General features: G+C 39.6%; 1 protein-coding gene and 1 long non-coding RNA gene across 5 annotated transcripts in view; one reads left to right on the forward strand and one right to left on the reverse strand.

The window, feature by feature from the left end:
* Window positions 1-6,038, forward strand: part of RGS22 (regulator of G protein signaling 22) — a 141,457-nt gene extending 135,419 nt beyond the window's left edge. For 3 of the 4 annotated variants that reach the window (XM_002692801.6, XM_059874373.1, XM_059874375.1), the window contains 3 exons: window positions 2,485-2,578; window positions 2,687-2,767; window positions 3,920-6,038. In XM_002692801.6, the coding sequence (XP_002692847.2) occupies window positions 2,485-2,578; window positions 2,687-2,767; window positions 3,920-3,930 (186 nt within the window). In that variant the 3' untranslated portion in view covers window positions 3,931-6,038. The remainder of the gene's footprint in view (window positions 1-2,484; window positions 2,579-2,686; window positions 2,768-3,919) is intronic. The other variant, XM_059874374.1, reaches the window with a different exon arrangement.
* Window positions 1-13,762, reverse strand: part of LOC132342150 (uncharacterized) — a 162,701-nt gene that overhangs the window by 114,356 nt on the left and 34,583 nt on the right. The gene's annotated exons all lie outside the window — the stretch shown is intronic.

Below are 13,762 nucleotides of genomic sequence, written 5' to 3' on the forward strand. Positions count from 1 at the left end.
GAAGCAGGGGAAAGGCTAACAGAGTTTTGCCAAGAGAACGCCTTGGTCATAGTAAACACCCTTTTTCAAGAACATAAGATAAGACTCTACACATGGACATCACCAGATGGTCAACACAGAAATCAGATTAATTATTTTCTTTGCAGATGAAAATGGAGAAGCTCTATACAGTCAGGAAAAACAAGATCTGGAGCTGAGTGTGGCTTAGATCATGAGCTTCTTATTGCAAAATTCCAGTTTAAGTTGAAGAAAGTAGGAAAACCACTAGATCATTCAGGTGTGACCTATATCAAATCCCTTATGATTATACAGTGGAGGTGACAAATAGATTCAGGAGATTAGATCTGGTAGACTGAACGCCTGAAGAATTATGGGCAGAAGTTTGTAATCTTGTACAGGAGGTGGTGACCAAAACCATCCCCAAGAAAAGAAATGCAGGAAGACAAAGGGTTGTCTGAGGAGGCCTTACAAATAACTGAGAAAAGAAGAGAAGCAAAAGGCAAAGGAGAAAGGGACAGATATACCCAGCTGAATGCAGAAAAGAATAGCAAGGAGAGATAAGAAAGCCTTCTTAAGTGAACAATGCAAAGAAATAGAGGAAAAATAATAGAATGGGAAAGACTAGATATCTCTTCAAGAAAATTGGAGATATCAAGGGGACATTTCATGTGAGGATGGGCATGATAAAGGACAGCAATGGCAAGAACCAAACAGAAGCACAAGCGATTAAGAAGAGGTGGCAAGAATACACAGAACTATACAAAAAAGCCTGAGTGATGAAGAACTGACGCTTTTGAATTGTGGTGCTGGAGAAGACTCTTGAGAGTCCTTTGGACTGCAAGGAGATCAAACCAGTCAATCCTAAAGGAAATCAACTCTGAATGTTCTTTGGAAGGACTGATGCTGAAGCTGAAGCTCCAGTATTCTGGCCTCCTGATGTGAAGAGCTGACTCATGGAAAAGACCCTGATGCCGGGCAAGATTGAGGGCGGGAGGAGAAGGGGGCAATGGAGGATGAGATGGTTGGATGGCATCACCGGCTCAATGGACATAAGTTTGAGCAAACTCCAGGAGATAGTAAAGAACAGGGAAGCCTGGCATGCTGCAGTTCACGGGGTTGAAGGAGTCAGACATGACTTAGTGACTGAACAACAACAACACGTGATGCTTAACAGCATCAAAACAAACAGCCCACTCAAAAAAATGGGCAGAAGAACTAAGTAGACATTTCTCCAAAGAAGATATACAGATGGCCATTAGGCACATGAAAAGATGTTCAACATTGCTAATTATAATGAAATGCAAATCAAAAGTACAATAAGATATCACCTCATACCTGCGAGAGTAGCTATTACCAAAAAGTCCACAAACAATAAATGCTGGAGAGGGTGTGGAGAGAAGCGAACCTTCCTGCGCTGTTTGTGGGAATGTAAATTGATATAGCCACTGTGGAGAAAAGTATGAAGGTTCCTTAAAAAACTGAAAATAGAGCTACCATATGGTCCTACAGTCCCACTGCCGGACATATATCTGGAGAAAAACATGGTCTGAAATGATTCATGCATCCGAATGTGCATTGCAGCCCTGTTTACAATAAGTAAGACATGGAAGCAATCTAAATGTCCACCAGCAGAGGAATGGATAAAGAAGACGTGGTATATATTTACAATGGAGCATCACTCAGCCATTAAAAAGATTGAAATAATGCCATTTGAAGCAACATGGATGGACTGGAGAGCCTCTGTCTGACTTCACTCAGTATGAGTGGAAATACCATATGACACCCCTTACATGTGGGATCTAAAAGGATATGATACGAATGAACTTATCTGCAAAACAGAAGCAGACTTATAGACTCCAAGAATGAGCTTATGGTGGCTGGGGGGAAGGCTGGGGAGAAGGGACAGATAAATGTATATTTTAAATATATATTAAAATATAAACATTTTAATATATATTTAAATATCTTTATATTTCATTTTGTTAATTTTTAATATATATTATATATAAATATAAGTAATATGTTACAACTGAAAACTGTTAAGAGAGTAAATCTGAGACTTCTCATCATAAGGAATAATTTTTTCTATTTCTTTAATGTTCCATCTATATGTGATGAAAGGTGTTTTTTAAACCTCTTGTGATCCTTTCATGATGTGTATAAGTCAAATCATTATTATTATACACCTTTAGCTTAAACAGTGCTATATGTTGATTATATCTGAATAAAACTAGAAGAAAAATCAAATTATTAAAATTTAGATCAAGGCTAAAGAGAAATACCTTTACTTCATCATAAATATATCTATATAAATGTAGATCAATTCCTATAATTATAAATTTATGAAATGTGCATGTTTTCTATATTCTGTTTTTTGACATTAAAAGGCCTTTAAATGAAGGGGTTGATATAAGCTGTCTTACCTTCAGTTTATTTCCTGGGGCAAATATCTCTAAAATTAATTTTGCAAAATTGTTTTTGCAGCCAACCTGGTGCTACTCAAAGTACATAGAAGCCTTAGAACAGGAAAGGATTCTTCTTAAAATTCAAGAGGAACTAGAAAGAAAGTTGTTTGCAGGTAAGTTTTGCTCTTTGTTTTCAGGGCTGCTTTGTTGTCTTGAATCACAGGTTAATTCTAGAGGGTTTTGCTAATGATTCCTTCACTGCTTCTCTTGTTTCCGTGCAGCCACACCATCTTTTACAAATTTCAAGTCTACTGCTTCCACTCTGTCTTTGAAAAAGACTGTGTCCTCCCACAACATCCAGAGTGAGTGTCAAGTGACAGTCTGATTTCAGTTCTTTCTTCCTTATTGTTAGAACTCTACCTCTCACCTGGCCATCTGGAGAGGGCAGAAAGGGATGAGGACTGACTCCCTCCCAACTGCTCTGAGCCCCAGGTTAGGAGAATTTCAGAGTGTAGGTGTTCCATCTCTTTGTCTCTGTTTTCTTCTCTTGTGCTGAGGAGGATAGACTATGACATATACCCAACACTGCATACCATTTCCAGACAGCACTCACGGGAGCGTATATCCTGCTGCTAGGTACAACGGAAGTTCATAGACTGAATTGATCAGTCCCATCCATGTCCCTCTGAGTCACACACTAATGCCCATGGACATCTGCACAATGCGCATGCACGCGCACACACACACACACACCCCTACTTACACTCTCCACTAACAAATTAATAGGCAGGAGTGACTTGCCTCCCTTTTGAACGGCACAGTCTCCTGCACAGGAAGGCCCCTGGGGAATGATCATTTATTGCTCCTATCTACTCCTTATCTAGTTTTCTCTTATCTAGTTTTCTCTTCCACAAAGAACATTTATAGAAGAATGGGCTCAGTTTTCTAAGGTTTTGCAAGCTGAGTTTTTCTAAGTTCCATTTTCCCAAGATGGGAATACAAGAAGGAACTGATAATTAATAACTGAAAATCAAGCTGGGGTCCTTTTCTCATACAGATACTGATGTGATTATACAGTTTTGATCAGATACTAATGTTAGACTTTTTAACAATGCCCTAAGAAAGTGGTATTACTAGTGTAATGTAATATATGTGCATCCCATTGAACTAAAACTCAAAGGACCCAGTAAAAGTCCCATTTCTCTTCTATTTTGTAGCTTAGATTTTTGTTTCTAAAATCCTTAGTTTTCTGGTTCTTGGGAGGATATGATGATCAGGCCTTTATGCTCTTAGCCTGCTCATCTCTCTTCTTTTCAGATTTATCCTTAACCACTGTGCTCCTGTCAGTTCCCTTACTCCTTAGATCAACATCACAGTGCCTCCAACATTAGGGTGTGCTGACTCATTTGTTAACTGTTTGATCCTTCTTACAACTCTAAGTTTTTGTTGTTATTTTGGATTTAAATTTTCTCTCATTGATTATGTTTCAGTCATTTCTTCTTTTTTCTTTGCAGGAATTCTTTAAACCAAGTTTTAACTAACATGGAAGCACAAGTGGTTTTTTGATGGTCTGCTTTAGAGCAAGCCTGTCATCTAAATAAAGTTTGGCTTTACTTCCATAGTTTAAAAATTACAGCTCTTCTGTACACATAACATGGTGGTGGTGGTTTAGTCGCTAAGTCGTGTCCGACTCTTGCGACCCCATGGACTGTAGCCCGCCAGGCTCCTTTGTCCATGGGATTTTCTAGGCAAGAATACTGGAGTGGGTTGCCATTTCCTTCTCCAGGGGATCTTCCTGACCCAGGAATCGAACCCAGGTCTCCTGCATTGCAGGCAGATTCTTTACCTACTGAGCTAGGAGGGAACACATAACATATAAGACTATAAAAAAAAAAACTTTAACTCATTTAGAATAAAACAAATTCTATCTTGGAAGAATCAAAATATTTTATCACAGACCTGAAGAAACCATGTTTTGCTCCTTAAATAGTCTTTTAACAAAAATGTTCCTTGAGCATTCAGTATACAGTTGACCCTTGCACAACATGATTTTGAACTATACAGTTCCACTTATATGCAGATATTTTTCAGTAGTAAACGTTACAGTACTCCTGGATCTGTGGCTGGTTGAATCCACAGATGCAGAACTGTGTATATGGAGGAGCCATGGATACAGGGATCTGCTATAAGTTATACAGAGAATTTCAACTTTATGGTGCCCCTAACCTCTGTGTTGTTCAAGGGTCAGCTGTATTTGGTTGGCAGATACATTCAGCAAGTGGCTAGGGATATTCCTAGCAATAAATTGACCCAAAATATAGAGGGAAGAGCCTTCCTCATCTTGTCCCTATCCCTATTCCCAACTCTAAAGAAGCTGTATTTTAAATCTGTGTGGCTTTCAGACTTCAGTGTGCATGAAACTCACTGTAACATTTGCTAGCAATGCAGATTCCTGGGCTCACTCTCTGAGAGTTTGATTCTGTAGTTCTTGGACAGAACCCAGGAATCCCCCTCTTTAATGGACATCCTAGTTGTCCGTGTGATAAACTGTTAGGGTAGCAAGAGAAGAGTTTTAAAAGGCAAAAGCTCCCTTATTAACTAGAGACAGTAACAAATCTGCCTGCAACGCGGGAGACCTGAGTTTGATCCCTGGGTTGGGAAGATCCTCTGGAGAAGGGCATGGCAACCCACTCCAGTGTTCTTGCCTGGAGAATTCCATGGACAGAGGAGCCTGGTGGGCTACAGACCATGAGGTTGCAAAGATTCGGACACAACTGAGCGACTGACACACACACTTGTAGCAGAGGAAACCCAGACATACATCTACGTATCTTCTTTCCTAGAGGGAAAGGAGAATCTGTAAGAAATTATCTGGGAGGATGAACCTTCATCATCTGTTTGCCTTGGGACTCAGAAACTCCAAGGACTGTGACCTGGGTTAGCAGATTGGAAGCATTAGACTTCCACTTTACTATCGTCCCAGAAAGTATATTCAAAGTGGAAACTACCATTCCTAATTCTTTAAAGAGTTAAGCATTGTATAGAGGGGAGAGCATCAGGAGAAAGACTTCAGAGATCCCACTTGTTTTCTAAAGCAGTGGGTTTGGACACCTTTTTTTTTTTAAGCATCAGAACCCTATAGTTTCCTCTGTTCCCATACTCCCCAATACCCTATATTAGTCAAGAAGTTTGTATTTGTTTTCCATTCATTGCCTTTTTTTTATTCCATTCGTTTTCTGCCTTTTGATTTTAAGTAAGCCACTCCAGTACTCTTGCCTAGAAAATCCTATGGATGGAGGAGCCTGGTAGGCTGCAGTCCATGGGGTCGCTAAGAGTCAGACACGACTGAGCGACTTCACTTTCCCTTTTCACTTTCATGCATTGGAGAAGGAAATGGCAACCCACTCCAGTGTTCTTGCCTGGAGAATCCCAGGGACAGGGGAGCCTGGTGGGCTGCCATCTATAGGGTTGCAGAGTCGGACACGACTGAAGTGACTTAGCAGCATCAGCAAGCATTTTCTGTGATTCCATTTTCTCCTTATCAGTTATACATCTTTTTAAAGTTGTCTAGTTAGTTGCCCTAGAATTTGCAATATACATTTACAGCTAATAAAAGTCTACATTCAAATAATATTCTGCTGCTTCATGACTGCTTCATGGGTAATGCAAGTATAATACCTTTTAACAGAATTTTGCAATTCCCTCCCTCCTATCTCTTATCGTATTGCTGTCAGTTAATTTCACTTATCTATAAGCTATAATTGCTGAATGTATTGTTGATGTTATTATTTTTAACAACTGTTTTCTCCTAGGTCAACTCATAATAAGGAAATAAAAGGTATTATTTTTCCTTCATTTATTCCCCTAATACGCTTTCATTCTTTGTGTAGATCTGAGTTTCTGACCTATACCATTTCCCTTCTCTCTGAAGAACTTCTTTTAATATTTCTTTTAAGGAAGGTCTATTGTTTGCCTTAAAATATCTTTATTTCTCCTTTAATTTTGAAGGGTAGTTTCACTGGATACAAAATTCTAAGTATTTCTTTTTCTCTTTCAACCTTTCAAACACTTCACTCTCTTTTTGCGTGGTTTCTAAAGAGAAGGCAAGTGCAATTCTTTTCTTGACTCTCAGATTCCTTCAAGATTTTCTCTTCATCTTTGACTTTCTGCAGTTCAAACATGATAGGTGTAGATTTTTGTATAAATGTCCTGCTGTAATCGCCGAGCTTTTTGGATCAGTAGTTTTGTGTCTTTCATTAATTTTTGAAAATTCCATCATTATTACTTCAAGTGTTCTGTTCCTTTTCTCCCTGCTATTTCATTATGTACATGTCACATCTTTTGTAATAGTCCCATAGTTCTTGGATATTCTTTTCTTTTTCATTGTTTTTTTTCCTCTTTGCATTTCAGTTTTGGAATTTTCTGTTAACTTCTCTTTAAGCCCACTGATTCTTTCCTCTGCTGTATTTAGTCTATTGATAAATTCATCCAAGACATTCTTCATTTTTGTTTCAGTGCTTTCAGTTAGTTACTAGCATTTTCTTTTGATTCTTTGTTTGGATTTCTGTCTCTCTGCTTATGTTACTCAGATGTTCTTGCATGTTGTACACTTCTTTCTATTAAAATCTCTTAACACATGAATCATAGTGATTTTAAGTTTTTGGTCTGATCATTCTGAAGTCTCTGTCATACTGATTATGATTTGATGCTTGCTTTTTGTCTCTTCAGATATGTTTTTATGCCTTTTAACATGCTTTGTAGTATTTTTTGAAAGTAAGATATGAGGCATCAGGTAAAAGGAACTGAGGTTTATGGACCTTTAGTGTGTGAGATTTTGTATTTATCTGACTAGAAGTTAGGCTGTATTTAATGTTTGCTGTATCTGTGGTGCCAGTGACTGAAATTTCCTCTATGTCTTTGTTATTTTCTTCCTGTGCTTTTGGGTTTTCTTAGAGATCTCTTAATAGGGTCTGAGGCTTGCAGTTCTTTTATCTGTAATCCCCGACATTATACAGGAGTGCTGTTGATGTGGTGATAGAATGTGGGAGGAGGAGGTGTTGTATAGTCCCATGATTAGATCTCTTTCCTTTAGTGAGCCTGGTTGGGTATTTCCCCCCTCCCATGTCAGTTAGGCTTTGGTGAAAACCACAGCCTGTTAGGCTGTCGCAGAATAGTTTCTGTTGAGGGCAGGCATTGTTAGGAAGAATGGATATATTGCAAAATTGTCACTCTGTCCTTCCCCCTAGGAGAAGCAGGAGAGGGGAGTTTTCTCCGATGGAAATTTTTATATTATAAATACTTGCATGTTCATTTTTGGCCTACCCTGAAAGCATCTCACAGCATGAGTTAGTCTCAACTTATGCCACTAGAGTCGGTTTCCTTATATTAGTGCTCAGGAAGAATCTTCTCATTAGCTCTACTGATTCCTTAACATGCCTTCAGTGCGTTTTCTCCTTCTCTCATCCCCCAGTGGATGGCTGCCTTATTTCAGATTCTTACCACCTTGGATGTGAGTTTTAATTAGTATCTCTAAAATAGAAGTGTTTTATTTAGCATGACATGTAAGGCCCTCCTGTCTTCTGATGTAAACAGTGCTTCAGATCAGACATTTGTTCCTCTGGGATGCTATCTTTGATATTCTTATTTCACTGCAGATTTCTAAACCGCTGCATGAGTTATCACTCACCCTTCTGTCCTAACACTATAGCTTGTTCATTACTCTATAATAGCACTAGTTACATTGATTGTAATTTAATTTCCTGGTTAAAGCTGTCATTTGAATTTCAGTATCTTACACAGAACATCTGTAAAATAGATGTTCTTTAAGGATTTGCTGAAATGAAAGAAATATCTGCACTGTAAAATCTCGGGAAAGTAAAAAGTCACTGCTCATTGAAGAAAGTCAGTATAATGCTATTCAAACAATGTTTTCATTGGTATTTTTGTAATTAGAAATGCACAGCAAAGTGGCTTGTTTGTATAAAGTATATTTAATAATCTTTGTTGTAACTACATCATTTTTTCATATTTATGAGAATAGATCTATGTGTCATTGTGTCTTTCAGACAATAAATTAATACTTATTAAATCACATCCAATCACTTAAATCACTTTAGGCTTGGATTTCTCAGTCTTGGCACTGTTGACATTTTTGGCCAGCTAGCTCTCTGTTGTGAAGGACTCTCCTGTGCACTGTTGAATGTTTAAAAATACACCTGGCTCCCACACTGTGCGCTGGTAGCACCTCCTCGGTGATCGTGACCCAGAATATCTCCAGACATTGCCAAATCATCCCTAATTGAGAACTATTACTTTAGACGTTGGAGAGTTTTTATGTTTTACTTTTTGAAATCCCTAATTACAATGGAATCTTCAAATTATACTTATCTAGCATATCATTTTTTTTAAAGTATCGCACCTGCTAGCTCTGTAACACTGCCAAGAGTGCCTTCTAACTAATGACAGCTTATTTGTTCTAGTGGTATCTGTTTTACATCCACTTGAATTATTTCTTTTTTTATATCATCTTTGGAAGTATAATGCCTAAAGGAGATGCTCAACCAATGTTTATTGAATTAATAGAACATAAAATAAATTCCTTACTTAGATATAATGTCAGTGACATACACTATATTTTAGGTAATCTTAAAAGTGCCCTTAAATCTGCATTGGATTTGTACACATAAATAAATAAATTCTAACTGAGCTACATGTTTACATCTGATATGCTTCTTGATTTTATAAGTCCTCATAAAGAAAAAACAACTTACTTTTAGAAGTCTTACATTTTAAAAACACACAAATTACTCTGTAAACTATGTCAGCTTTACACCCTTCAATACATGGGAAAATTGAGGTTATACTTTCTTTATATTATTGTTTGCAGTGAGTAACTATTTTGAAATAAATATAATAGTGCAGTAATCTATCAGTAATGTGGCCAGTTGAGTCAGATTCAGATTGTGAATATTATTTTTTTCATAAAAAATTTAGTTTTAAAGGTATAACCTAATTCATGTTACATTTCTTAAATGGGTATGTTTATCATTTATTACGTAATTGAAAATTATAGTATTTAGTGATGGCATCACTGACTCAGTGGACATGAGTTTGGGTAAACTCCAGGAGTTGGTGATGGACAGGGAGGCCTGGCATGCTGCAGTTCATGGGGTTGCAAAGAGTCAGACACAACTGAGTGACTGAACTGAACTGAACTGAACTGAATCTGTGAATAATTTGTTTCTTAATTGACATACCCTTTTTAAAAATTATAGTAAACTTTTTACTTCAAAAAGTATCTCAGTTGGTGTATATACAAAGATTCAGTAGAAATTTGTTCTAATCTTGGATCTGTTACTGTCTTTCTGATATAGAGCCATTTATTTTTGCCTTTTTTGGTCTCAGTTTACTTATGTATAAGAAACAAAGCGTCCTTTTTTAGCACTAATATGTAATTCTGTGAGTTTATGATATTGGAGATTTTTTAATCTGTAACTGTATATAGAGTCTTGGTGTATTCCTCCATGAGCAGTTATTTCTGTATTTTAAATTAGAGATTTAGGTCAAAAGATGAAGTGGGGGAGGGTTCAAGATGACAGTGCAGGAAGATCCTGAACTCAGCTCCTCACACAGACACACTCAGCAGATCTACAACTGCATATGAAATAACTCCCTGAGAAAGGAACCTGAAAACTGGATGAATAAAGCTTCCACAAAAAAGGTTAAAAGAACACCAGCAAGACCAGTAGGAAAGGTAGAGATACAGGCTCACCAAGGAAAAACCCACACTCCAGATGTAGTAATTCACAATTGAGAGGGATCTCAAAGGCACAGATCTTTCTTCTAGATGAATGAGGGATTCAAACTCCACATCAGGTACACAAGCTTCTAGATACTGTAAAAGAGAGATAAGCACCCAAATACCTGGCTTTGAAAACCCAATTGGGAATATGCACAGGAGAACTATAGAACCAAGAAATGGGAAACCTGTTCTTAAAGAGCTTGTGCATAGACTCACTTGACCTGAAAACCATCACAAAAATACCAGTTGGAAAAGTTCATGAACCATAGGAAAAGGGACCCATGTACTAATCTTGAAGCATCTTTTTAGAGAGGCAAAAATCAGTTGGGTTACTCCTTGAGGACTGAGTCACAGGCAGGAACCACTTATGCAATCTGAGGCTAATGGCAGTACTGGTGGGCACCACCTCTAGGAAGTGGATCCAAAAAGATACTGCTGCTATTTATTGTGGTATAGTCTGAAATCACGGAGAAGGCAATGGCACCCCACTCCAGTACTCTTGCCTGGAAAATCCCATGGATGGAGGAGCCTGGTAGGCTGCAGTCCATGGGGTCGCTAAGAGTCGTACACGACTGAGCGACTTCACTTTCACTTTTTCACTTTCATGCATTGGAGAAGGAAATGGCAACCCACTCCAGTGTTCTTGCCTGGAGAATCCCAGGGACAGGGGAGCCTGGTGGGCTGATGTCTGTGGGGGTTGCACAGAGTGGGACACGACTGAAGTGCTAAGAGCAGCAGTCTGAAATCAGGGAGCCTGATTCCTCCAGCTCCATTTTTCTTTCTCAGGAAGGGACTGTATTCTTAAGTTCAGTTCATTGCTTAGTTGTGTCCCAACTCTTTGTGACCCCATGGACTGCAGCACGCCAGGCTTCCCTGTCCATCACCAACTCTTGGAGCTTGCTCAAACTCATGTCCATCAAGTCGGTGATGCCATCTAACCATCTCATCCTCTGTTGTCCCCTTCTCTTCCTGCTTTCAATCTTTCCTAGCATCAGGGTCTTTTCCAAAGAGTCAGTTCTTCACATCAGGTGGCCAGAGTATTAGAGTTTCAGCTTCAGCATCAATCCTTCCTTTGAATATTCAGGACTGATTTCCTTTAGGATTGACTGGTTGGATCTCCTTGCAGTACAAGGGACTCTCAAGAGTCTTCTCAAACACCACACTTCAAAAGCATCAATTCTTCAGTGCTCAGCTTTCTTTATGGTCCAACTTTCACATCCATACATGACTACTGGAAAAACCATAGCTTTGACTAGATGGACCTTTGTTAGCAAAGTAATGTCTGCTTTTTAGTATGCTGTCTAGGTTGGTCATAGTTTTTCTTCCTAGGAGCAAGCGTCTTTTAATTTCATGGCTGCGGTCACCATCTGCAGTGATTTTGGAGCCCAAGAAAATAAAGTCTGTCACTGTTCACATTGTTTCCCCATCTATTTGCCATGAAATGATGGGACTGGATGCTATGATCTTCGTTTTTTGAATGTTTTACACCAGCTTTTTCACTCTCCTCTTTCACTTTTATCAAGGGGCTCTTTAGTTCCTCTTCACTTTCTACCATAAGGGTGGTGTCATCTTCATATCTGAGGTTATTGATATCTCTCCTGGGAATCTTGATTCCAGCTTGTGCTTCATCCGGCCTAGCGTTTCTCATGATATGCTCTGCATATAAGTCAAATAAGCAGGGTGACAATATACAGCCTTGCCATACTCCTTTCCCAAATTGGAACCAGTCTGTTGTTCCATGTCCGGTTCTAACTGTTGCTTCTTGACCTGCACACAGATTTCTCAGGAGGCAGGTCAGGCGGTCTGGTACTCCCATCTCTTGAAGATTTCCACAATTTGTTGTGATCCACACAGTCAAAGCTTTGGCATAGTCAATAAAGCAGAAATAGATGTTTTTCTGGAACTCTCTTTGCTTTTTCCATGATCCAACAGATGTTGGCAATTTGACTTCTGGTTTCTCTGTCTTTTCTAAATCCAGCTTGAATATCTGAAAGTTCTCCGTTCATGTACTATTGAAGCCTCACTTGGACAATTTTGAGCATTAATTTGCTAGCGTGTGAGATGAGTGCAGTTATGCAGTAGTTTGAGCATTCTTTGGCATTGCCTTTCTTTGGGATTGGAATGAAAACTGACCTTTTCCAGTCCTGTGGCCACTGCTGAGTTTTCCAAATTTCCTGGCATATTGAGTGCAGCACTTTCACAGCATCATCTTTTAGGATTTGAAATAGCTCCACTGGAATTCCATCACCTCCACTAGCTTTGTTCATAGTGATGCTTCCTAAGGCCCACTTGACTTTGCATTCCAGGATGTCTGGCTCTAGATGAGTGATCACACCATCGTGGTTATCTGGGTCATAAGATCTTTTTTGTATAGTTCTTCTGTGTGTTCTTGCCATCTCTTCTTAATATCTTCTGCTTCTGTTAGGTCCATACTGTTTATGTCCTTTGTTGTGCCCATCTTTGTATGAAGTGTTCCCTTGGTATCTCTAATTTTCTTGAAGAGATCTCTAGTCTTAATGGTACACACAAAATTTCACATGGTCTGAGTTCCACCACAGAGGCAGTAGTTTGAAAGGAGCCAGTGTCCAACCTGTTTATTGATCTTGGAGAACATCCTGGAGATGCAGGAGTCAGCTGGGACTTCCTTTAGGGATGGAGACATGGCAGCAGCCATTTGGGGAAGTCATTTTACTGCAATAAAAATGGTGATGGCAACTGCCACTTTGGAATAATCCCTCTAGCCTACTAGCACTGGGTGCTAATATGCCCACCAGCAGGATGGCTCCAGCATCAGGTCCTCCCGGGTCAAGCAGTCAGCTGTACAGGGACCCAGCACTACCCACCAGTAGGCTAGTGCCAGCCTCCAGTCCCCTCAGGCCATATAGGCAGCTGCATGAAGACCAGGTTCTGACTTCTGTAGGCGACAGCCTCTGAAGAAGACATCAGATCAGATCAGGTCAGATCAGTCGCTCAGTCGTGTCCGACTCTTTGCGACCCCATGAATCGCAGCATGCCAGGCCTCCCTGTCCATCACCAACTCCCGGAGTGCACTGAGACTCACGTCCATCGAGTCAGTGATACGTATCATCCAGCCATCTCATCCTCTGTCATCCCCTTCTCCTCCTGCCCCCAATCCCTCCCAGCATCAGAGTCTTTTCCAATGAGTCAACTCTTCGCATGAGGTGGCCAAAGTACTGGAGTTTCAGCTTTAGCATCATTCCCTTCAAAGAAGTCCCAGGGCTGATCTCCTTCAGAATGGACTGGTTGGATCTCCTTGCAGTCCAAGAGACTCTCAAGAGTCTTCTCCAACACCACAGTCCAAAAGCATCAATTCTTCAGCACGCAGCCTTCTTCACAGTCCAACTCTCACATCCATACATGACCACAGGAAAAACCATAGCCTTGACTAGACGAACCTTTGTTGGCAAAGTAATGTCTCTGCTTTTGAATATGCTTAACCAATTCAGGGTCCAGACCTGCCTATCAGGGCACCCTGTGTTGTCAGCCCTGCCACAACCTAAGGAAATATACACAGCCCGTGTAAGGGGCACCTCCA

The sequence above is a fragment of the Bos taurus genome, chromosome 14 (assembly GCF_002263795.3).
Source record: "Bos taurus isolate L1 Dominette 01449 registration number 42190680 breed Hereford chromosome 14, ARS-UCD2.0, whole genome shotgun sequence".
Classification (NCBI taxonomy): Eukaryota; Metazoa; Chordata; class Mammalia; order Artiodactyla; family Bovidae; genus Bos; species Bos taurus.